General features: G+C 57.7%; 1 protein-coding gene across 1 annotated transcript; it reads right to left on the bottom strand.

The window, feature by feature from the left end:
* Nucleotides 1-584: 584 nt before the first annotated feature.
* Nucleotides 585-20372, bottom strand: PLEKHG7 (pleckstrin homology and RhoGEF domain containing G7). The gene is made up of 16 exons (XM_068142827.1): nucleotides 19471-20372; nucleotides 18996-19018; nucleotides 17681-17808; nucleotides 16537-16577; nucleotides 15103-15198; nucleotides 13044-13202; nucleotides 12188-12283; nucleotides 10816-10911; nucleotides 9368-9481; nucleotides 8518-8692; nucleotides 5995-6110; nucleotides 5316-5409; nucleotides 4168-4247; nucleotides 3461-3617; nucleotides 2419-2516; nucleotides 585-2122 (listed from the first exon to the last, which is right to left on the bottom strand). The coding sequence occupies exons 1-16, from the start codon at nucleotides 20146-20148 to the stop codon at nucleotides 2012-2014; spliced, it is 2262 nt and encodes a 753-aa protein (XP_067998928.1). The 5' UTR covers nucleotides 20149-20372; the 3' UTR covers nucleotides 585-2011.
* Between the last annotated feature and the right edge of the window lie 2754 nt (nucleotides 20373-23126).

Here is a 23126-nt window from a genome sequence, read left to right as displayed (position 1 = left end):
CTCACCCTAGGAAAAGGCTTTTGCTTTGTAAGGCTACTGCACTTTCTGCGATGGTTTCTTCTCCCCCATCCTTGGGCTCTTGGTGGGAGAAGCTGGACTCCAGCTGCACCTAGCAGACCTCAGCTTCCCAGTGCTCCATCTGGGCCCTGCCACTGCAGGGGCTTCAGGTCAGTAGCAGGATTCATGCTGCCCAGAATGGTGCTGGGAAGCTGCTGCTGCTGGCTTGGTGACAGACAGGGAGTCAGGACTGACAGCTTGGAGTGAGTGCCAGCTCAGCTCTGCAGGAGAGGCCTCCTGGGGCTGCAGAGGCTTGGTTCATTTGCTGTACTTCAGCAGAGCTTTCTCACCAGCTTGGGGAGCCCAAACTTCTGCTGCTGGGATTTTATTGACACCTGCTGGTTCTGCTTGCCTGTCTCTGACCTTCCTCCCTGCCTCTCCTTCCCTTCCCCTTCCCCTCCCTGCCTCTCCTTCCCCTTCCCCTCTCCTCCCTGCCTCTCCTTCCCCTTCCCCTCTCCTCCCTGCCTCTCCTTCCCCTTCCCCCTCTCCTCCCTGCCTCTCCTCCCCCTTCCCCTCCCTGCCTCTCCTTTCCCTTCCCCTCCCTGTGTTGCCTGCTATTTCCAGCCCATTGTGGTTCTTTCTTCCAGGAGGAGGTTTTGCCTTCTGCTGTGTGGAGCCCCTTTGTCTTGCCTGCCCCAGTTCAGGCAGTTTGCTTTAGATGGGAACATGAGAGGCTGAAAGAGGGAGGGTGTGGATGCTCCCTCCCTGGAGGGGTACTCAAGGCCAGGCAGGATGAGGCCTTGAGCCAGCTGGGCTGGGGGGAGGTGTCCCTGCCCAGGGCAGGGGGGTTGGAACTGGCTGAGCTTGAAGGTCCCTTCCAGCCCAACCCATCCTGTGGCTCTGTGAATGTGTGCAAGGGGAAAGCTTGAGCAGAGAACTCTGCAGTGACAAAGAAGCTGCAGGAGCTCAGGGGGGGTTGGTTTTGCTCCTGGGGCTGCAGAGTGCCCTCCCTCCCTCCCTCAGCTGGCTGCTGAAGGTGTGGGGTTGGTTGGCCACAGGGCTGGAGCTCCTCAGCTCCAGGGTTAGAGCAGCAGCTGCTGCAGGGGCTGGGGCTGCTCTGCAGCCACCCAGCTGCCTCAGGAGGGGCTGCTAGGAGCTGGAGGAGCAGGAGGCACTTTCAAACTGCTCCCAGCATCCTGGCAGCCAGAGCTGGACACTGAAGTTCCTCCTGGTTTGCAGGAGAGTGCTTTGGGGTTGGTTCTTTCAAACTGCACTTCAGGTCTCTCCAGTTCTGTTTTTCTCCAGTGCTGGTGGCTCCTGCTGTCTGCTCCTGTGGCTGTGCCTTATGCTGGGGAAGAGCAGAGGCTGCTCCTCAGCTGGGAGGCTGAGGTCACACACCCTGCAGCAGGCAGTTCTGTACAGACCCTGGGGAAGAGTTCCTGAGCTGTCTTTTGCTTTGTTGGTTTTCTAAGCTGTTGAAGGAGCAATCCCTGCCAATAAAAGCCAATGGTGAGACCTTCCTAAGAGCAATTCTCTCATTCACCACAGCCTGGCCCCACTGCAGCCTGCAGAGCTACTTGGGAAGGGGAGAGAGGTCAGTCTGCACACCAACTGCTAAGCAGCCCCCAGCACAAGGAGGACAGAGGACTGCTGGAGCAGGTCCAGGAAGTGATCAGAGGGATGGAGAACCTCCCCTGTGGGGGCAGGCTGGGAGAAGTGGGGCTGTTGAGCCTGGTCCTGAAGGCTCCAGGGAGACCTTAGAGCTGCCTTCCAGTGCCTGAAGGAGGTACAGGAGAGCTGAGGACCTCCCCATGCTGGTTTCAAGGTACAGAGAGGTTCTGGTGAGGCTCCAGAGGTGGAAGCAGGAGGTTTGGACACAGTGTGCAGCTGAGCTTGGTCACAGCCCATGGTCCCATCAAGGACTCACTCCTGCAGCAGCGGGCATGGCAGGCAGAAGGAACTGCTGCATCAGCACCAGAGTTGTCCCCCTGGCTCTGCTGATGCTCTGCTGCCATCACTCAGTGCTGGAGGCTGCAGCTGGGAAGCAGGAAGCAGAAGCTTTCCTGGGTTCATGGTGCCTGGTGTGGTTGGAGATGGCAGTTTGCATCTGTGACATCCATGATCTCTGGAACAGAAACACTCAGCTGTAGGCCAAGGCCACCCAGAGGAGGCTGAGGAGCTCAGGGGGCTGAGTGCACAGACCACAGCCCAGGGCTTGGCCTTGCCTCAGGCTTGTGCTCACAATTCCTGAAGAGAAAAGCAACCACCACAGAAGGGGTTGGGGTGGAAGGGACCTTAAAGCTCATCCAGCTCCAAGCCCCTGCCATGGGCAGGGACAGCTCCCCCCAGCCCAGGCTGCTCAGGGCCTCATCCAGCCTGGCCCTGAATGCCCCCAGGGTGGATAATAAGTTTGCCACTTACCTTGGCAGCCTCTGTGTGGGCCTGCAGCAGGAAGGCTGCAATGCTCTGGCAGTATCTGTTCTCATGCTGCACCAGGAAAGCATTCCTCAGGCTGAAGGCTGGGCAAGAACAGCAGAGAGAGAGAGACATCAGCTCCCTCCTGCCACTGCCCTCTGGCTGCTGGGGAGGCACAGGGCCAGGCACTCACACACTGGGAGGGGTTGGAAGGGACCTCTGGAGAGCATCCAGTCCAACCCCCCTGCCAGGGCAGGGCACCCAGGAGCACATCCAGGTGGGGCTTGAGTCCCTCCAGAGCAGGAGACTCCACAGCCCCCCTGGGCAGCCTGCTCCAGGCCTCCAGCAGCCTCACACCAGAGAGGTTTCTCTTCACATTGAGGTGGAACCTCCTGGGTTGCAGTTTGTGTCCATTGCCTCCTGGCCTATCACAGGACAGCAGTGGCAAGAGCCTGGCCCCTTCCTGCCCCCCAGCCCTCAGCCATTGCTCAGATCCCCTCTCAGCCTTCTCTTCTGCAGGCTCTCAGCCCCAGGGCTCTCAGCCTTCCCTCATCACTCAGATGTTGCAGTCCCTTCAGCATCCTCACAGCCTCCATTGGGCTCTCTCCAGTAGTTCCCTGTCCCTCCTGCAGTGGAGAGCCCAGAACTGGGCACAGTGCTCTGGATGAGGCAGAGCAGGGGATGGGGAGGACAACCTCCCCCAGGCTGCTGGCCACACTCTTAATGCACCCCAGGATGCCACTGGCTTTCTTGGCCACAGGGGCACTTTGCTGCCCCATGGAGAACTTCTCCTCCCCCAGGACTCCAAGGTCCCTCCCCATGGAGCTGCTTTCCAGCAGAGCAAAGTGGCCATGGAGGTGGTGCCTGTGTGAGCAGCTCCTGCCCTGCAGCAGCAGCAGAGCTGTGAGGCCAGGCAGCGCTGGGGCTCTGCAGGTGCAGGCCTCTGGGGGTGGTTAGTGAGCAGGCAGCAGCTTCCCCTGGTGCTGCCACACACACACAGCACTGAGCTGGCACTGGTGGAGCTGTGCAAATGCAGGAGGTCACCTACCTGCCACCTGCACAGGCTCCACGTTCCTCAGGCTCAGCCTGTCCAGGGGGATGGGCTGGTCCAGCACTGTGCAGCAGCCACCCTCCCTTCCGAGGGACTGCAGCCCAGGGGGCAAGGAAGGACACCCAGGCAGCACAGCCTCTGAGCCCCCAGACCTCTGGGAAGAGAGATGGAGGTTGGTGAGGGGAGAGAGAGTGCCAGGGCCACAGGGCTCTTGAGACCCTCCAGGCATGGGGACTCCACCACCTCCCTGGGCAGCCTCTGCCAGTCCCTGACCCCTCCTGCAGCAAAGAAACTTTTCCTCATCCCCAGCTGAAGCCTCCCTTGGGACAGTTCCAGGGTTATTCCCTCTCCTCTCACCTGAGCCTAGGGAGCAGAGCCCAACCCCAGCTCACTGCAGCCTCCTCTCAGGGAGCTGTAGAGAGCCAGGAGGTCTCCCCTGAGATTTTGGGGCCCAGCACATCAGAGCCTCAGCAGGAAAAGATGAAGGCCTTGCAAGCTCTGCCTGTCAGAGCTCCTGCAGCCTCTCAGCAGGGTTTTCAATCAGGGATGTGCTGTTGGCATGAAGAAGTCTCCCTTGCCCTTCATGCCACTTAGTCATCTTCTGCCTGCACCTTTAGATTCCTCTCCCAAAGTGCACTCAAAGCCTTCCCCCAGCCAGGAGCCCTTCACCAGCCCAGCCCTGGGCACCACTGCCCAGCATTTACCTTCTTGCTGCGTTTAATCTTGGTAATCAGGAGGAAATCATCAAAGAGGAAGAGGTGGACCTCCAGGAGCCTTGTGCTTTCTGAAGAGGGAGAGCAGCAGCAGCAAGTAAATCCCTGCTGTGGTGCTGGGATGGTTTCAGGGAGCTGCTGCTCCTCAGCTGAAGCATGGCCATGAGGCACTGCAGCTCCCAAAGCCAGCAGGAGTGTGGCTGAAGCAGAGCCTCCAGCTGCTCCCCTCCCAGCCTGCAGCCCCAGGTGCAGCACTTCCACATTCACACTGGGCTGGAAAAGACCTCTTGAGATCACTGAGTCCAACCAGCAGCCTGTGGCCATCAAACCACATCCTGAAGTGCCCTGGACACAGGTTCTGCAGGCAGCAGGGACAGCTCCAGGCTGCCCAGGGCCACATCAAGGCTGATCTTGAATGTCTGCAGGGCTGGAGCCTCAGCCACCTCCCTGGGCAGCCTGTGCCAGTGTCTCCCCAGCCTCCCTGTGCAGAGCTCCCTCCTGATGTCCAACCTGACCCTGCCCTGCTCCAGTTCCAAACCATTGCCCCTGGGCCTATCCCCACAGCCCCTTCTGAGCAGTCCCTCCCCAGCTGCCTGCAGCTCCCTTGCAGATCCTGAAATGCAGCTCTGAGGTCTCCCTGGAGCCTACTCCAGGCTGCACAGCCCCAACTCTCTCAGCCTGTCCCCACAGCAGAGGTTCCTCAGCCCTCTGATCACCCTTGTGGCCTCCTCTGGACCTGCTCCACCAGGTCCCTGCCTCTCTTGTGCTGGGGGTCCCATGGCTGGACACAGCCCTGCAGGTGAGGTCTCCCCAGAGCAGAGCAGAGGGGCAGGATCCCCTCTCTGCACCTCTGTGAGTGGGCACTGCCAGTGCCCATTGCTGCCCTGCTGCTACATCCTCCACTGCTGAGCAAGAGGCTGCAGACTGAAGCTCCCAGCTGTGACAGCACAGCCATGCAGGTTGCTCATCCTTGGGCTGCTTCTCAGGCCTCCCTCTGACAAGCTGAGCACCTGCTTGGCTCCCCCCAGCCCTCAACCTGCCCAAAGACTGCTGGAGAGGCTTCATCCTGGCCCTGCCCTGCCCAGAGATGAGGCTGTTGAGCTGAGCTCCTGCCACCAGGGATAGTTAGGGGGTGTTACCTGCCAGTGTCAGCCTCCCTTCGTGGAGGAGAAGTCTGTTTGCTGAGGCCAGGATGTTCTCACTGCTGTTTTCTCTTAAGCTTTGCTTCAAGCACTTGATCCCCCCAAAAAAAAGAGTGAGAGAGAGCATTGGAGGCCTTGGACACCTGGAGACAGCTGGGAGGCAAGCAGCAGCTGCATAAACTCCACACATCTGGGCTGGGACTCTGGCAAAGCTGTTGCTTGAATCACAGAATGCATTGGGGTGCAAGGGGTCCTCAGGGGGCATCCTCAGCCCCCCCCTGCAGGCAGCAGGGACAGCTCCAGCCAGAGCAGGCTGCCAGGGACACAGCCAGGCTGAGCCTGGATGTCTGCAGGGATGGAGCCTCACAGCCCCACTCCTGGGCAGCCTGTGCCAGTGTCTCCCCTCCCTCATGGTGCAGAGCTCCCTCCTGATGTCCAACCTGAGTCTGCCCTGCTCCAGTTCCAAACTCTTGCTCTGTTCAGCCCCTTCTGAGCAGTCCCTCCCCAGCCTGCCTGCAGGTCCCCTCCAGATGCTGGAATGCAGCTCTGAGGCCTCCCCAGAGCCCTCCTGAGTCCTCCTCAGCAAGCAGCAGCCAGCCCCCAGCCACCTTTAGAGCAAGGCAGGGAGGGAGCTAACCCCTCCTGAAGGGGCAGATGCCCTTAGCCCCCCACTTACCTCTGGCACAAAGAATCTCTTGTCACGCTCCCAGAGCTGGGGCCAGACGATGACCTCCTGCAGCTGCCTCAGCTTCTGCAAGTTGTCCAACCACTTGACTTTGCCTTCCAGCTCCCCTGCAAGGTGGGAGCCACCAGTGACTGCCAAGGGTAGCACACCAGTGACAGCCAGGGCTGCTTGGAGAAGATGCTGGCTCCTGATTTTTCCTCCAGTGGAAGCCAGAGCCCTGCCCAGCTGAAGCCCCAGATGAAATCTTGGCCTCACTGTTAACAGTGCTTAACCCCCCCCAGAATCTTCTGCCTCCAGCTGCTGAATGAAGAGCTTGTGGTCACTAAGCAGTCTGGGGAGCAGAGAGAATCATCTAACACTCAACCTGCAATCATCACAGGGTCTGCCCTCCCACAGTGTCCTGGGCAGAGAGGGGGCAGAGAGGAGGGGGGCAGGGGATGAAAACCTTTCTGGAGCAGCTTGTGCCTTTTGCACAGCAGCTGGAGAGGAGCTGGAGCTGGGAGAGCTCTTCAGCTGCTTCCCACAGTCAGCCTCTGCCCCTCACCGAAAGGTCACTGCCATAATATTCCCCTTGTGAGGGCAATTTCATCCTATTAAGGCTTAGCCCCCAACAAATCCTCCCCAGACACAAATCCAACTCAAAGGCTTCTTTGTTTGAGACCTTTCCCCCTGGTTTCCCTGCCCTGATTTGGGATCTGCTCTTCCTTGTTCTGCATCTCCCTGCAGAGGGCTCTGAGCAGAGGCCAGCAGCTCCCTGCGCTGGGAGTCCTGGGACCTGGCTCAGGGAGGCTGGGACAGCCCAGGGGGGCACCACAGCGTTTCCTACAGCCTGAGGAAGGGCTGAGGATGGTGGAAAGGCTTCCACATCCCCACGGGGCCTCTGCAGGGCCCCCAGCCCCCCTCAGAGGGCAGGCACCGAAAGGCCTCGCAGTTTGCTGTTAACTGCTCACAGTTTGCTGTTAATTGCTCTCTTGACTTCTGCCCTTTGCCACTGTGGGAGTTTCAGGCTGTGCCTAGAAAATGTTCCACAGATCTTGGACAGAAAGTGATGTAAAGTAAATGAAGTGATGTAAAGTAAATGAACTGCCATGGGATGGGAAAAGGAAAGGAGTGAGAAGGTCTAAATAATCCCAGAGGGATGATTACCAACATGGTAAAAGTAAATCTCTCTCTCTTTTGGGCTCCCTGGGCTCTGGCAGATCCCAGCTGGTGGCTTTTGCTTAGCTGCTGCTGCCCTTAGCTGTGCCCTTCCTTGTGGTTAACTGCAACAGCAGCTCTCTGCTCTTCTCTCTCTTGCTTTGTGCAGGGGAGGGGAAGGGAAGGGAGCAGGGAGGGGAAGGGAGCTGGGAGGGGAAGGGAGCTGGGAGGGGAAGGGAGCTGGGAGGGGAAGGGAGCTGGGAGGGGAAGGGAGCTGGGAGGGGAAGGGAGCAGGGAGGGGAAGGGAGCAGGGAGGGGAAGGGAGCAGGGAGGGGAAGGGAGCAGGGAGGGGAAGGGAGCAGGGAGGGGAAGGGAGCTGGGAGGGGAAGGGAGCTGGGAGGGGAAGGGAGCTGGGAGGGGAAGGGAGCTGGGAGGGGAAGGGAGCTGGGAGGGGAAGGGAGCTGGGAGGGGAAGGGAGCTGGGAGGGGAAGGGAGCTGGGAGGGGAAGGCTATTGGTAACCTCCTGGTTTTCACAGAGCCACAGAATGTCAGGGGCTGGAAGGGACCTCCAGAGCTCATCCAGTCCAACCCCCTGCCAGAGCAGGAGCACCCAGGGCAGCTCACACAGGAACTCATCCAGGTGGGTCTTGAATATCTGCAGAGAGGGAGACTCCACAGCCCCCCTGGGCAGCCTGCTCCAGGGCTCTGCCACCCTCACAGTGCTATAATTCTTCCTTCTGTTTCCATGGAGCTTCCTCTGCCTCAGCTCCCACCACTGCCCCTTGTGCTGGCATTGGGCATCCCCCAGCAGAGCCTGGCTCCAGCCTCTGGACATCACCCTGCACATCTTTATCCCCAGCCATGAGGTCACCCTCAGGCTCTTCTCCAAGCTCCAGAGCCCTCAGCTCCCTCAGGCTCTCCTCACAAGGAAGATGTTCCACTGCCTGCAGCATCTCTGTGGCTCTGTGCTGGACTATTCCCTGAGGTCATTCTTGCCCTGAGGGGCCCAGAGCTGGACACAACCTTCCAGATGTGGCCTCAGCAGGGCAGAGGAGAGGGGGAAGAGAACCTCTCTCAACCTACTGCCCGCAGCCCTTCTAATCCAGCCCAGGATGCCCTTGGCCTTTCTGGCCACAAGAGCTCATTGCTGGCTCATGGTCAAGCTCCCATCCACCAGGACCCCCAGGCCCTTTCCCCCTTCAGTGCTCTCCAGGGGGTCCTTGTGCTGCTGACCTGTGAGCAGTCCATTTTGCACAGCCCCACTGCGGCCCACGCTCCGGGGCTGCAGCAGTGCCTGTAGGTGGAGCGTCACTGGCTGCCCACCTGAGCTGCTCTGGCATGTTGGGGCTGGGATTTCAACCCACCACAGCTACTTACAGATGGACTTCTCCACCTTCTCCTTGAGAGACTGGAGAAGAGCTCTCTCTGCTGGGTCCGTGCTCCTCTGGCAGATGTTGTTGAGCAGCAGGGGGTAGCGAGTCAGGCGCTGCAGAGGGGCGACCAGCAGCTCGGGCAGGTGCAGCCTCTTGCACTGCTGGTTCTGTTCACACCACTGCTGAAGACAAGGGGGGAAAAACTGCCTCAGGCCTGGCAGGGAGGCAGCAGACAGGTTTCTTCAGCAGCAGCTGCCTGCAATTCAACAGGGACAAATGAGGGATGGAGTTGTCAGGCTTTCTGCAGGGCTCCTCCAGATGCACTTCCTGCCCTGCTGCCTCCCACTTAGAAGCACAGAGTTGTCAGGGCTGGAAGGGAGCTCAAGGCTCAGCCAGCTCCATCCCCCTGCCAGGGGCAGGGACACCTCACACCACAGCAGGCTGCTCACAGCCACATCCAGCCTGGCTGCAAACACCTCCAGGGATGAGGGCTGAGGCTCCCACCACCTCCCTGGGTGCTGTGGCCGTGCCAGCAGGTCAAGCAGTGCTGTTACTCAGCTGGCATTGTAATTGCTTCAGGAGAACAGCATCAGAGAATGCAGCAGATGGCAAGGGACCCTCAAGAGCCATCTTGTCCAACCCCCCTGCAGTGAGCTGGGACACCTCCAGCTAGAGCAGGCTGCTCACAGCCCATCAGGTTTGACCCTGAGATGATCTTGCCCAGCACCCCATCAAGCTGAGGCTTCTAGCTGAGCAGTGTAGGGGAATCCACCACTTCCCCTGGGAGGTGATTACAACTCCTGTCATAAGGCATGAAGACAACATCATCATCATCACCAAGATCATCACTTTACTTTCAGGTAGAGGCCAAAATCTTCTCTCTGTCTCAGGTTTTCCAAGTAGAAGAGAGCAGAGGTGTAGTTAAGGCAATAAACCTGATGTGTCTGGCAGAGGTCACCCTGGAAGAACTGCAGAAGAGACTTGAGAAGTGATCAAGAAGCACAAAGGTCACCACAAAGGCTGGGGGACAGCTCTGGCTTTGTAATGAAGATTGTTACCTGAGACTTCCTCCTACCTGGAAGAAAAGGAGAGAAGGAAGGGAAGGGGGAGTTAAAATAGAGGGCAAGGTAAGAAGCAGGAGCCCAAGCCCAGAGCAGTGCCCAGGCAAGGCATGGGAGCAGCTCAGCTCTGCAGAGCTGCCAAGCACTCCCAGACACCATCCCCACGAGGATCACAGAGTGCCAGCTTGGAAGGGACCCCAAGCATCACCTGGTCCAACCTTTCTAGCTGCTGGTGGAGATGAAATGAAGCTGTCTTAAAACTGTCCAGTGTGGGGGGATCCACCACTTCCCTGGGGAGAGGATTCATGGAATGGGTTGGGTTGGAAGGGGCCTTAAAGCTCACCCAGTTCCAACCTCCCAGCCATGGGCAGGGACCCCTCCCAGCAGCCCAGGGCTCTACTAAACCAGGATGGCTCTCCCCACTCTTTATACCACTTACTAAGGCTCAGTCTGTGCTGGATCCCAATGAGCACAGGAGCCTTAGCCCTTTAGGGTAGTCTGGAGCCCCACTGCACCCTTTGAACAGTGGAAAGGAAATGCAACCCCTTGGCTGCAGCTTCCTGGTGGTGGTGGAAGGATCATTAGCTTCATGTTAGGCTTTTCAGGAGGGCAGCACAGCTGGGGAAGGGTCTGGAGAGCAGGGCTGAGGAGGAGAGGCTGAGGGAGCTGGGGGTGTTCAGCCTGGAGCAGAGGAGGCTGAGGGAGAGCTCCTTGCTCTCTGCAGCTCCCTGAGAGGAGGCTGCCTTCTCCCTAGTCTCAGGTGATAGAAGGAGAGGAGATGGCCTGAAATTGTGCCAGGGGAGGCTGAGGTTGGGTGTGAGAAAATATTTCTTTGCTGATGGAGTGGTCAGGGAGTGGCAGAAGCTGCCCAGGGAGGTGGTGGAGTCCCCAGCCCTGGAGGTGCTCCAGAACCCTGTGGCCATGGCACCTGGGGCCAGGGCTTAGTGGCCATGGTGGGGGTGGGTTGAAGACTGGACTGGATGATCTTAGAGCTTTTCCAGCCCAACCAACTCTCTGATCCCATGGCTCCACAGGTGCACATGCAGAGAACATTCCCCCAGCCACCTCAGACACAGCTGTGAGTCTAAAGGAAAACATCCTGCAGGGAGGAGGGACCTGAGGCTGAGACCAAGCTGCCTGGGACAGAGGCCATGGCAGTCCCTGACTGACTGCTCTGAGCTACCTCCTTGCTCTAAGAGCTGCCAGCAGCTGCTGATGTGAAGCAGGAGTATTTCTGTTACCTTTCTGAGGATGGAGCTGAAGTCCAGAGGGGAATCTGAGTTCCTCACATGCTCCTTCACAGACTCAAAAAAGGCTTTCAGAAAGCTCAGGCTTACCTAAGGAAGGGAGAAGGAAAGGAAAAAGAGAGACATGAGCCTCAGTGACCTTCTGAAGTGAAGTGTAAGCCACCTTCATTTCCTACCCCGGGGGTCTCCAAGCCTGCTGCAGTGCCTATGTTTCCCTTCCTGCCACTGCCAGCATTAGAATCACAGAAAGGTTGGAAAAGACCTCAAAGATGATCAAGTCCAACCTTCATCAAGTCCAAGCTGCACACCTACACCTGGGATGCTTTAGTTGGAAGCTGAAACAAATCTGCAAATCCACAGATCCAGAGAATGCTTTGGGCTGGAAGTGACCTTAAAGATCTTCTGCTTCCAATCTCCCCTCCCCCAGCTACAGCCAGGGACTCCTTCCTCTAGAGCAGGCTGCTGGAGGCCTCACCCAACCTTCCTTTAAGTGGAATTAGAAAGCAGGATTGCATGGAGCAGCAAAGGTCATTCAAGGCATGGGGAGCAGCTCTTTGCTCCTCCCTTGGCTCACTGCTGACCCAGGAGGCTGCTTGGCAGGTCAGCATTTAGCATCCTCATTAAGAAGGAGATCACAGCTAGAAAATGCACTGAGAGAGAATTCTGCCAGCACAGGACTAAGCTGCAGGGAAGCTCAAACCTTGCTTGCCACTGAGCAGCACACAGCTTCCTCCTCCACTCCCTCCTTTCAACCAGGGAGGAAGGGATCAGCAGTCCCACAGCAGCTGAACTCCAGCAGCTGGCTGCATGCATGGAATCAGCTCCCAAACAGCTGCAAGGTGCAACACACCAGCTCAGAAAGCTCCTCCCTTGTGTCTCCACACAGGACATATGGGGTTGGAAGGGACCTCCAGAGATCACCCAGTCCAGCCCCCTGCCAGGGCAGCATCCCCCAGGCAGTCTGCACAGGAGTGCATCCAGGAGGGTTTGGAAAGCCTCCAGAGCAGGAGACTCCACAGCCCTGCTGGGCAGCCTGCTCCAGGGCTCTGTCTCCCTCACACCAAAGAGGTTCCTGCTGATGTTGAGGTGGAGCCTGCTCTGCAGCTGCTCAGCTGCTCACTCACTGAGCTGTGTGGCAGTTTCAGGGATGATTTGCTCCTGGTGTTTGAGCTCTGCCTAATTGCTGCTTCTCTGGAGAGCTCTCCTCCCCTTCTGCCCATGGGAAGCTCTCCAGCCTGCAGGAGCACTGAGGCTGGGTGGCAGCTGGGTGCATGGACTCTCCTCTCACTTTCTTGGCCTGCTTCAGTTCTGGCCTCAGGAAGATTCAGTTCCCTTGTATTTGCTCTTTATCTATCCATCTACTTACTGCATTTAACTCCTCCAGGTTAGCAAACAGCCTCCACAAATCCACATCCAAGAGGAACTCCTTGCTCTGGAGGTGCTTCAGGGTGTCCACAAATATCTTTGTAAACAAAAAACCCCAACCCCAGGGCAGGTTAGTTCCGGGCTGTGGCAGCTCAGGGGGCTTGGTGCTGGGGAGCTGGGTTGGGTGCTGGCTTTTTTCCCCCCCTGAAAAGAAGATGTTTGCACTGAAATCCTCCTGCAGTCAGCATCTGAGCTGAGGTGGCCACAAGGTGACTCTGAGAAACTTTGTATGAGCTGCAGGGGCTGAGGGAGGTCTCTGGGGTGTCTCTGCCATGCAGGCAGCTGTGACCCTGCAGAACAGAGGCTGCTGAGGCTCTGCAGGTATGGAGGCAAGGAGGGAGGGACTGGGGAGGGCAGGGAGGGACTGGGAGGAAAGAAAGAGCTGGGGAGGGGAGGGAGGAAAGAAAGAGCTGGGGAGGGCAGGAGGAAAAGAAAGAGCTGGGGAGGGCAGGAGGAAAAGAAAGAGCTGGGGAGGGCAGGAGGAAAAGAAAGAGCTGGGGAGGGCAGGAGGAAAAGAAAGAGCTGGGGAGGCAAGGAGGAAAGAAAGAGCTGGGGAGGCAAGGAGGAAAGAAAGAGCTGGGGAGGGCAGGAGGAAAAGAAAGAGCTGGGGAGGGCAGGAGGAAAAGAAAGAGCTGGGGAGGGCAGGAGGAAAAGAAAGAGGTGGGGGAGCCATGGGGACACTTCAGACATTCCCCTGAGCCACTGGATGAGAGACTGGAGGTGGCTCTGTGTCTGCCAGGCTGCCAGCAGGGCAAACACTGCTTCATTATGGCCTGAGAAGGGAAACCTGCAGTTACCATCTTGAGCACCAGCAAGTGATCCAGAAAGTAATTGCATTCAGTGGTGAAGAGCTCCCACACTGCTGCTTCCTTCTGCCCTCCTGCCTGGCTGCTGGGCTCCTGCTGCTGCTGCTGCTGCCTCTGCTGTGCCTTCACAAAGTCAGGCCAAGATTTGCTCTGTGGAGGGGTGAAGAAAGGAAACCACTGAGTGGTGAATCAGCTGCTTCAGACCCCATGGAAAGATTCTGTGATCTGTTTGCCCAGGTCAAGAGCCCCACTGCCAGCGCTGGTGATTCAGTCACACAGCAGCAGATTCCTTCCACTGAAAGCTTACACATTCCTTCTTTGAAAGGTTTGGAAAAAAACCCTTTCAAAGGAATCTTTAGAACCTGGCATCGACTTCCAAACCATTTCCAACACCAACACAGAGGGCTGGGAAGCAACAGACTCTGGCAGCCTTCTGTCTGCAGGATGCTGTGCCAGAGAGCCAGAGGGCAGCCTGCAGATGCTGAGGAGCTGTGGAGCTGCTCCTGCTGCTGGAAAGCAGGGGGAGGTTCCTGCTCTCCAGCTGCTGGGATCAAGGGGCCAAAGGGTTGTGTCTTCACAGCTACTGGGGTGTTGCTCTGCTGGGTCCTGCAGTGCTCCAAAGGCTGAGGTTCACATAAGGTTAGGCGCTGGCAGGAGTCCTCCCCAGCAAAGCCTCCAGGGCAGGTGGCAGCCTGCTGTGAGGGGCAGACCATGGAACCACAGCAGTGTGGAGGCTGGGAGAGACCTCTGGGATCATCAGATCCAGCTGCCCATGGTCTGCTTTGGAGGGGTAACAGCTCTGGGTGTGGGCTGCCTGGATCCCACCTTGCAGCCCGAGCCAGGGGTCTGCAGGGCTGGGGGGCCCTGGGGGCCAGGAGCTTTGCTTGCCTGGCAGCCAGGCTCTGCAGGGCTGGGGGGCCCTGGGGGCCTGGAGCTTTGCTTGCCTGGCAGCCAGGCTCTGCAGGGCTGGGGGGCCTGGGGGCCAGGAGCTTTGCTTTGCTTGCCTGGCAGCCAGGCTCTGCAGGGCTGGGGGGCCCTGGGGGCCTGGAGCTTTGCTTTGCTTGCCTGGCAGCCAGGCTCTGCAGGGCTGGGGGCCCTGGGGGCCAGGAGCTTTGCTTGCCTGGCAGCCAGGCTCTGCAGGGCTGGGGGCCCTGGGGGCCAGGAGCTTTGCTTGCCTGGCAGCCAGGCTCTGCAGGGCTGGGGGGCCTGGGGGCCAGGAGCTTTGCTTGCTTGGCAGCCAGGCTCTGCAGGGCTGGGGGGCCCTGGGGGCCAGGAGCTTTGCTTGCCTGGCAGCCAGGCTCTGCAGGGCTGGGGGGCCCTGGGGGCCAGGAGCTTTGCTTGCCTGGCAGCCAGGCTCTGCAGGGCTGGGGGGCCCTGGGGGCCAGGAGCTTTGCTTGCCTGGCAGCCAGGCTCTGCAGGGCTGGGGGGCCCTGGGGGCCAGGAGCTTTGCTTGCCTGGCAGCCAGGCTCTGCAGGGCTGGGGGCCCTGGGGGCCAGGAGCTTTGCTTGCCTGGCAGCCAGGCTCTGGGAGGATCTCTGCAGCCACCCCTTGGTGTTGGCATGGACCAACACCTGGCCACCTCTGCATGCCCCCACACCTAAGGCAGCTGCAAGGGTGACCATGCCCCATCTGGCAGCTCTCTAATGCTGAATTTGCTTCCCCCAGGCACTGCTGGGAGGGTTCTCTTGGTGCTGCTGCTAAGGCTGGCACCTCTCTGATCTAGGGCAGCCTGGAAGCCTGGCAAAACCCAGCTGGGGGTGAGGACCCTTGCCAGCCCTCTGCAACAGGAGCCCCCTTGCCAGCCCTCTGCAACAGGAGCCCCCTTGCCAGCCCTCTGCAACAGGAGCCCCCTTGCCAGCCCTCTCCAACAGGAGCCCCCTTGCTCTTCCATTCCAAACCACACAGCAGGATCTGATGCTTCTGCCTTGATCTGGCAGGAAGCTCTCACACCCAGATGGCTGCAGTCAAAAAGAGGAACTGGAAAGCAACAACTTTGTTGTTGTTGTTTGTTTGGGGTTTATTTTGTTCCCCCCCAAGAGAATTTTATTACCTTAAAGCACAAAAATTCATCTGTGCTGCAGTCCATGATCTTGAGGGTTGAGAGGCAGTGCTCCACATCAGATGCTTGCCTCTGTCTGTCTTTGCCCTGTTGAGTGACCATAGCAAGTCCCTGAGCTTTCACAGAGCCCCAGAACTGCTGAGGCTGGAGGAGACCCTGCAGATCACCAAGCCCAGCAGCTCACCTGGAGCTCACCACCTCACCCCTGCTGCTAAGCCACTGAACCACCTCCCTCAGCACCACAGACACCTGGCTTATAAATAGCTCCAGGGATGGGGACTCCACCACCTCCCTGGGCAGCCTGGGAACCCTTGCTGGGAAGAAATTTTTCCTCCCCTCCAACCTAACCTCCCCTGGCAGAATTTCAGGCCATTTCCTCTCCTTTTATCACCTGGTGCTAGGGAGAAGAGACCAACCCCCCCTCACTCCAACTCAGGTTGGAAGGACCTCAGAGCTCATCCCCTCCAACCTCCCCTCCATGCCCAGGGACACCTCTCAGCTACACTCAGCTGCTCAGGGCCTCATCCAGCCTGGCCCTCAACACCCCCAGGCAGGAGGCAGCCACAGCCTCCCTGGGCAGCCTGGGCCAGAGGCTCAGCAGCCTCCTGCTGAACAACTTCTGCCTCAGCTCCACTCTGACCCTGCTCTGCCTCAGCTCCAAACCATTCCCCCTGGGCCTGGCTCCAGACCCCCTCAGCAAAAGTCTCTCTGCAGCCTTCCTGCAGGATCCCTTCAGGTGCTGGCAGCAGCTCTGAGGTGCCCCTGGAGCCTTCTCCTCTGCAGGCTGCACAGCCCCAGCTCCCTCAGCCTGTGCTCAGGGCAGAGCTGCCCCAGCCCTTGGAGCATCTCTGTGGCCTCCTCTGGGCTCTCTCCAGCAGCTCTGTGTCCTTCTCCTGCTGGGGACCCCAGAGCTGGAGGCAGGGCTGGAGGTGAGGTCTGAGCAGAGCAGAAGCTGCAGGATGTGCTGTGGTCAGAGCAGCAATGCAGCCAAGACAGCAACGTGGCTGACACCTTCCTTCTGCTCTCCTACTCTAGGGCTCAGCTAGGGTTCAGGGTCCAGCTGTTCTGGACCTGCTGCCACCCCTGAACACCCCAAGTGAGAGCTTCTGAGCTGCCCACCCTGCTCTGCCACCCTGGTGCCAAGGGCACCTCCCCCCCCAGCACCCCTGGGCATGGGGGACAGCAGCACTGGCTGCATTTTGATGTGCACCACAGGCAGCAGCTCTGGTGGCTGCACTGGAGCCACCCCAACTTCCCTGCAGGTCCAAGCAGTCCCAGAGTGGGCTGAGGGCTCTGAGTTCAGCTCATCTGCTGCCTGCTTTACTTACAAGGCAGCAAACCCCTCTCCTCTTACCCAGGGGAGTGGTGGGAGAAGGGCAAAGGCAGTGAAAGGGAAGAACAACCAACCCAGGGCGGAATACTCACAGCTCCTCTTCTGGCAAAGGGCCACCTTGGCTTCTTGGACTCTGATGGGTGAAAAGAGAAGGCTTAGCAGGAAGTCAATCAATACAACATAACAATCACACTGCACAAGTGATGAGGATTTTAGTGACCTGTGCTGAGCTTCCCCAGAGCACACAGCTTGTGGTCTTAGGTTTGGGCTCTGTCCACTTGGAGCCTGAGCCACTGCACTCTGCTTGGCTCAGCCTGAATGCAGCAGACACAGAACTCACTCAGCTTGTTGGGCTCTTCCCAGCAAGAGTTGGGTCTGGGAGGGGGGCTTGGATGATGCTAAACACTCCCACTTGCTGCAGATGATCAGGATGTGAGTGCTGTCTGCATGGGAAAGCTCCTCACACCTCAGGCCAGTGCTGGAAGGCATTAACTGAGAGCTCATCACAGCTCAGGCCAGGTCTAGAAGGCATTAACTGAGAGCTCCTCACACCTCAGGCCAGTGCTGGAAGGCATTAACTGAGAGCTCCTCACACCTCAGGCCAGTGCTGGAAGGCATTAACTGAGAGCTCATCACACCTCAGGCCAGGTCTAGAAGGCATTAACTGAGAGCTCCTCACAGCTCAGGCCAGGTCTAGAAGGCATTAACTGAGAGCTCCTCACACCTCAGGCCAGGTCTAGAAGGCATTAACTGAGAGCTCCTCACACCTCAGGCCAGGTCTAGAAGGCATTAACTGAGAGCTCCTCACAGCTCAGGCCAGGTCTAGAAGGTATTAATTGTTTTGAAGCAAGAATTATTCTCTGTCTGCTCATTAGAGACTTCTTGGAGCTATGCTGGGAATGAACTACCCTAGGAACTCTTAAGCCTCCCTCCCCATCACAGCATGGGAGGAGTTGGAAGTGACCACTGCAGACCAACCTCCCCACCAGAGCAGGATCACCCAGGGCAGGGCACAGAGCAGCAGAACCACGTGGGGCTGGAAAGTCCCCAGGGAAGGAGACTGCACAAGCTCTCTGGGCAGCCTGCTCCAGGGCTCCAGCACCCTCACAGCAAAGAAGTTTCTGCTCATGCTGAGGAGGAAGCTCCTGGGTTGCAGCTGATGTCCCTTGTCCCTTATCCCATCACTGAGCACAAGCCCCAGGTTCTTGACACCCACTGAGACAAGCTCTGTCTGACCTGCACTTAGCAGGAGGGTGGTGTAGGGCAGGTGGTCCATGGCACCATCTGACACCAGGAGGTCTCCAGGGAACACCTCAAGGCCTGGCAGGGTCACTACCACCGAGCTGCGCCGGCGCTCGCCTGGCCTGGGGAGAACACAAAGGCAAACCACAGGCACCCAGCACCAGCACCCAGCACCTCCCAACACCAACCACCAGCACCCACCCACCAGCACCAGAGGTTCTCCCTCTCCACTGGTGGCTGCAGAGGGAGGTTCTGAGGTGCTCCTTGCTCAACCAGGGGCAAATGAGCTAAAACCTCAGATCATCACAGCAGCTGTGACACAAACTTGTTAAAGGAGTAATGGGTAGGAAATACCAGGGCTGACAGCAAGCATCCAAGTGGCTTTCAAGCCCCACATTTTTTGCTGAGATCAAGAAAATCACAGAGTTGTTTGGGTTGGAAAAGGCCTCTGAGATCATCCAGTCCAACCAGCAACCCAACACCACCATGGGCATCAAACCCAGGTGCCATGGCCACAGGTTTGTTGAACACCTCCAGGGCTGGGGACTCCACCACCTCCCTGGGCAGCCTCTGCCAGTCCCTGACCACTCCTGCACCAAAGACATTTTTTCCTCCTCTCCAGCCTAAGCCTCTCCTGGCACAGTTTCAGGGCATTTCCTCTCCTTCAATCACCTGAGAGCAGGAAGAAGAGACCAACCCCCACCCAGCTCCATCCTCCTTTCAAGGAGCTGTAGAGAGCAATGAGGTCTCTCAGCCTTCTCTTCTCCCCCAGCTGCTCCTCCCCAGCCCTGTTCTCCAGGCCCCTCCCCAGCTCTGTCCCTGACCACTGCCTGGGGGTTGGAGAAAGGTCCTTCCCACCCCAGCAAGGAGCCCTTCCAACCCTCTGCATTCTCTGAGCTGCTTTGCTCCTGTAGGAGAACAATATTGAGGCTGTTCTGCTAATTTCTTTGCTCCCTTTTCCCCTCCCAGGAAGTTTTCAAGCACGTTGCTGAGGATCAGGGAGATGTTTCAGATTCCTCCAGCTGAAATCTGGCTCTGCTAATCCAACCAGCCAGACCTTTGGGCAGTTTGCTCCCAGGGCAGAGCTCTCTGAGGACCCAGCTGTGAAAACCTAGCTGAAGATGCTGGGGGCAGGGCCACTCGTGAAAGAAAAGCTCCTGAAGAAGTTCAGCTTAAGAGGTCTGTGGCAGGCATTCCAGGAAGCACAGGGCCAGAGCTCCACTGTTCCATTTCATCTGGGAGTGAAGCAGACTCATTCCAAAGGTAGAGAAGTGAAGCTGAGCGTGAGGTAAAATAAATATGTGCCTACCTTTGTCCTGGCAATCCACTCCTCTGAAAGAAAGGGAGAGAGGCTTGTTACTGGCTCAGCCAGCCAGCAAGCAACCTGATCTGGGGCAAAAAGTACTCATTGCACAGAGTCACAGAACGTTAGAGGTTGGAAGGGACCTCCAGAGATCACCCAGTCCAGCCCCCTGCCAGAGCAGGAGCACCCAGGGCAGGGCACACAGCAACACAGCCAGGGGGGTCTGGAAAGCCTGCAGAGCAGGAGACTCCACAACCCCTCTGGGCAGCCTGCTCCGGGGCTCTGCCACCCTCACTGTGAAGAAGGTTTCCCTCATGTTGGGCTGGAGCCTTCTCTGTTCCAGTTTGTAATTGTTGCTGATGAGCACAGAGGCTGATGTGTTGCACCAAAGGAGCACAGGCCAGGCTGCAGTGCATGCACTGGGCCATGAGACACCAAGACTGGAGGTGCAAAGGAGGTTGCACCACCCAGCTCCTCTTACCTGGACACCTTCCTGTGGGCTGAGGCTGGGGCAGGGGAGTCTCCTCGGCAGGGTAGCGGAGTTGGCTCTCCAAGAGCTTTGGAGGGTCTCAGTGGGACTGCTGTTGCTGAGAAGGGTTTTCTGGCTTGGCAGCTCTGGTCTGGAGCTGGCAGGCTCTGGACCTGCAGTGCTTGTCTCAGGCTTGGGTTTGGAGGACAACAACTTTGCCTGAGCACAAGAAGGCAGCGACGGAGAGGAAGCCGCAGCGCACCGAGGAGGGCTCTTGCAAACGTGGTGGAGGCAGCTGGTGGATTCCTTTGGAGTCCCCAGCTGAGCTGGGTCACAGCACCCCTCAGATGTCCCAGCTTGTGAGGCAGAGGCCATCCTCAAACGCCTTAAGGTTGGAGAAGTGGAAATCCTGGCCAGGGCCTGCCGGTTGAACTGGAAAGGTCCCTGGCGGCTCCCAGTGGCCTCCTCTGCAGGGGGCTTCAGATGGATGGAGCCACCCGGAGGCACAGTGGTGTCCACACAAACCGATTCTGTCTGGGTTGGAGATGAGCTGAAGGCATCTTCTGGACTGCTTCCTCCAGACACAGCAGCATTCCCTTGCTGAAGATCAGCTTCTCTGCTCAGGAGCTCCACACTGATGCAGGTGTCCTTGGGCAGGTCTGGAGAGCGATGGGAGCTGGGCTGCTGCATCCTTCACTTGCAGCATCGAGCTTTGTACCTGGGAAAGATGGTCACAAAGGCTCCTTGGAAAGCTGATGCACAGGGGAAAAGGGGGAGAAATGAAAGCAAAAAGATCTAACCCAGTTCATGTAGGGCAGAAACAAACTGCCTGCACTTGGAGTGCTGCTTCAGTGCAGCTTCCACCAGTGCTAGGAACCAGCTGCAGCAAGCTGCTTAAAAGCAGCTCCTGACTCTGAGAGTGTTTGGTAGTTCTAGTGCTAAGGAGGAATTAGGAGCTCTGCTCATCTGGGGCTTATTTCCTGTTGCCACTCCCCCAGCAGGGAGGGAGCAGCTGGGATGAAGCTGAAGCCCCAGGCTGGCAGGGCTGCTGCTCCTTGCCAAGCTGTTTGTGCACCAACAGCAGTGACTTGCTGGCTGCTGCAGCAAGTGCAATGTGATGCTGCTGCAAGGTGAGGCTGATCCCTCTGGCTGTGCTCTGCAGCAGGAGATGGTGTGCTGTGTAGTAAATCTTCTGGGCTGGAGCTCCTCTCCTATGAGGACAGATTGAGAGAGTTGGGGTTGTTCAGTCTGGAGAAGAGAAGGCTCTGGAGAGACCTAACTGTGGCCTTCCAGGGTCTGCAGGGGGCTACAAGAAAGCTGGGGAGGGACTTCTGAAGGTGTGAGGGAGTGATAGGGCTGGGGAGGATAGAGCAAAACTAGAAGTGGGGAGATTCAGATTGGATGTGAGGAAGAAGTTGTTCCCCATGAGGGTGGCACAGGCTGCCCAGGGAGGTGGTGGAAGCCTCCTGCCTGGAGGTGTTTGCAGCCAGGCTGGATGTGGCTGTGAGCAACCTGCTGTGGTGTGAGGTGTCCCTGCCCATGGCAGGGGGGTTGGGGCTGGCTGAGCCTTGAGCTTCCTTCCAACCCAGGTGATTCTATGATTCTATGATTTGCCCTGTTAGGCACACTCAGGGCTTGGGTGCTGGCACTCTTGGGAGCCCTCTCCTAGCCTTGGTGATGTGTGAACATCCTCTGCTTCTCAGAACATTTTAAGAGCCTCAAAAACTCTTTTCCCCTCATTTCACAAGTGACAAACTGAGAGAAGAAAGAAAGAAATTAAACCCCCAAGGACCCAAACCCAGCAAGAATTCAATGAGTCTTTGCCAAACATCTTCACTCCTGGATTCCAGACCTCCTAATCAGTGTCTTCTGTGCAGCTGCACTGTCAGACAGCAATGTTCTCCTCTCTGCTCTTATTAATGCAGGAGTAGAGATGTCATGAAGGCAAGAAGTGTAATTTCCCAGCTGGAAGGCAGAGCAGCTTTGAAAGGGAGGAAGGAATCAGCTGGCAGATCATCAATCAGGAATGCAGGGCTGGAACCTGTGCACCTGAGTGCTGACAGATGGCACTGCTGCTTTGCCTTTCATGTGGCTCCCAGGACAGCTCTCCTCAAGTGGAACACGGCAGAGGCTTTCTCCCAGTGACCCTCAGCAGCAGCTTTTCCCCAGCTCACTGCAGGCAGGAGAGTGAGCACTGAATCAGGAGGACCTGGAGTCCTCAGCACCAGGAAGCTGCCGTGGTGGCAAATGCTCCCAGCACTGCAGAATGCCAGGTGGGAAGGGACCCCAAGGATCATCTGCTCCAGGCTTTCCAGTGGAGCTGCAAGGAGCTGGCCCAGCACCCTGCCAAGCTGAGTCTTCTCCTGTGCTGAGGGCTGCAGAGCTGCAGCCAGCACTGCAGGGTGGGACCTCAGCAGGGTGAGACAGAGGGGCACAACCTCCACTGCCAGAAAAGCATTCAAGGGCTGGAAGAACTCAGAGCTGAGCTGCTGATGAGAGGTGTGCTGGGGCATGGCTGGGACATGCCAGAGCCAGGAGCTTTGTGCCATAGCTACAAAGCCTCATCCCAGGGCTGGGTGGTAGGAAGCATCCTCTTCAGCAGCTTTATTCTTGCTCCTTGAGAGAGCAGGGGGAGGGTGCTCCCCACAGGGCTTTGTTGCACTTCACCAAGTACAAAGAGCTGAGGTCTGGGGGGGAGCAAAGAAATTTCCTGGGAGGGTGGCGGGGAAGTAAGTAATTTAGGGAAGGCTTCTGAGCAAAGGCTGTAGCAAGCCCAAGGGGACTGTCTGTATCTGGAGTTATCTCAGCAGGCCAGAGGGAAATGCTCTTTCAAACATGCTCAAATCCATTACAGCTTTGAAGGGAAAGCAGGGCCTGGCTGGCCACGTCTTTGGATGGGGTAAACTCTGGCAGTTGCTGATGAGCTGCTAGAGAGGTTGGAAGGGAGCAAGCAGTCTGGTCACAATAGAAGCCCTCAGCTGCTGATGTTTGCTGGGGTTCTGTGTCCCACCCCCACAGGGCTGCCTGCTTGTGCCTCCCAGATATCAAACCATTGGCCACAGAAGTCAGCAGTGTGGTTTAAACAGCTGTCACTGCACATCCTGCTGCCTGCTCTGCTCCCTTTTATCCTCTGGCTCTCTTTTCATCGATGATTTACGTGCAGAGCTCCTCTGCTTGAAATCCTGACTGTCCTTTCCTGACCAAGTTCTTCCCTGATGTTATGGAAGACAAAACAAAAACCCCACCCCACCACCCAACTCCCCCCCTTCCCCTTCCCCAGCAGTAATTAAATGTCTTGTCAAACACTTTGATTTGTGGCTGTTTGCTTATTGTCAAACACTGGCAGCTGAGCAGCCATTGTCCCTGCTGGTGGGGAGCTCTGCACAGCACAACTGCCTCTTCTGCTTGCCTTGACACAGTCAAGGAGCTGGGGGCACCAGATGCCACCACTTAGATTCCCTGGGGATGTACTGCTGAGTGTTCCACCTGTGGAGATGAGTGTTTCCTCCCTGCAGTGTGGGAGAAAGGGACCTGCAGGAAGGATGGAGAGAGGCTGCTTACAAAGGCCTGTGGTGATGAGGGGCAATGGCTCGAAATGAGAGCAGAGCAGATTCAGATTGGATGTGAGGAACAAGTTCTGCACCATGAGGGTGGTGACCCTTGACACT

The sequence above is a fragment of the Melanerpes formicivorus genome, unplaced genomic scaffold (assembly GCF_026170545.1).
Source record: "Melanerpes formicivorus ecotype bairdi unplaced genomic scaffold, bMelFor1.0.p_v2 SCAF_8, whole genome shotgun sequence".
In the NCBI taxonomy this organism is placed as follows: domain Eukaryota; kingdom Metazoa; phylum Chordata; class Aves; order Piciformes; family Picidae; genus Melanerpes; species Melanerpes formicivorus.
The sequence above is the reverse complement of the archived record's forward strand: the minus strand, read 5'-3'. Positions and strand labels throughout refer to the sequence as shown.

Excerpts from the sequence above, each read along its gene's own strand:
- PLEKHG7 (XM_068142827.1), bottom strand. The coding sequence starts at position 20,148 with ATGCAGCAGCCCAGCTCCCATCGCTCTCCAGACCTGCCCAAGGACACC. Across the intron at positions 15,199-16,536 it reads CCTTTGCCAGAAGAGGAGCT|GGCAAAGACAGACAGAGGCA; the intron begins GTGAGTATTCCG and ends GTCACTCAACAG. Across the intron at positions 6,111-8,517 it reads GAAGGTGGAGAAGTCCATCT|GGGAGCTGGAAGGCAAAGTC; the intron begins GTAAGTAGCTGT and ends CCCACCTTGCAG.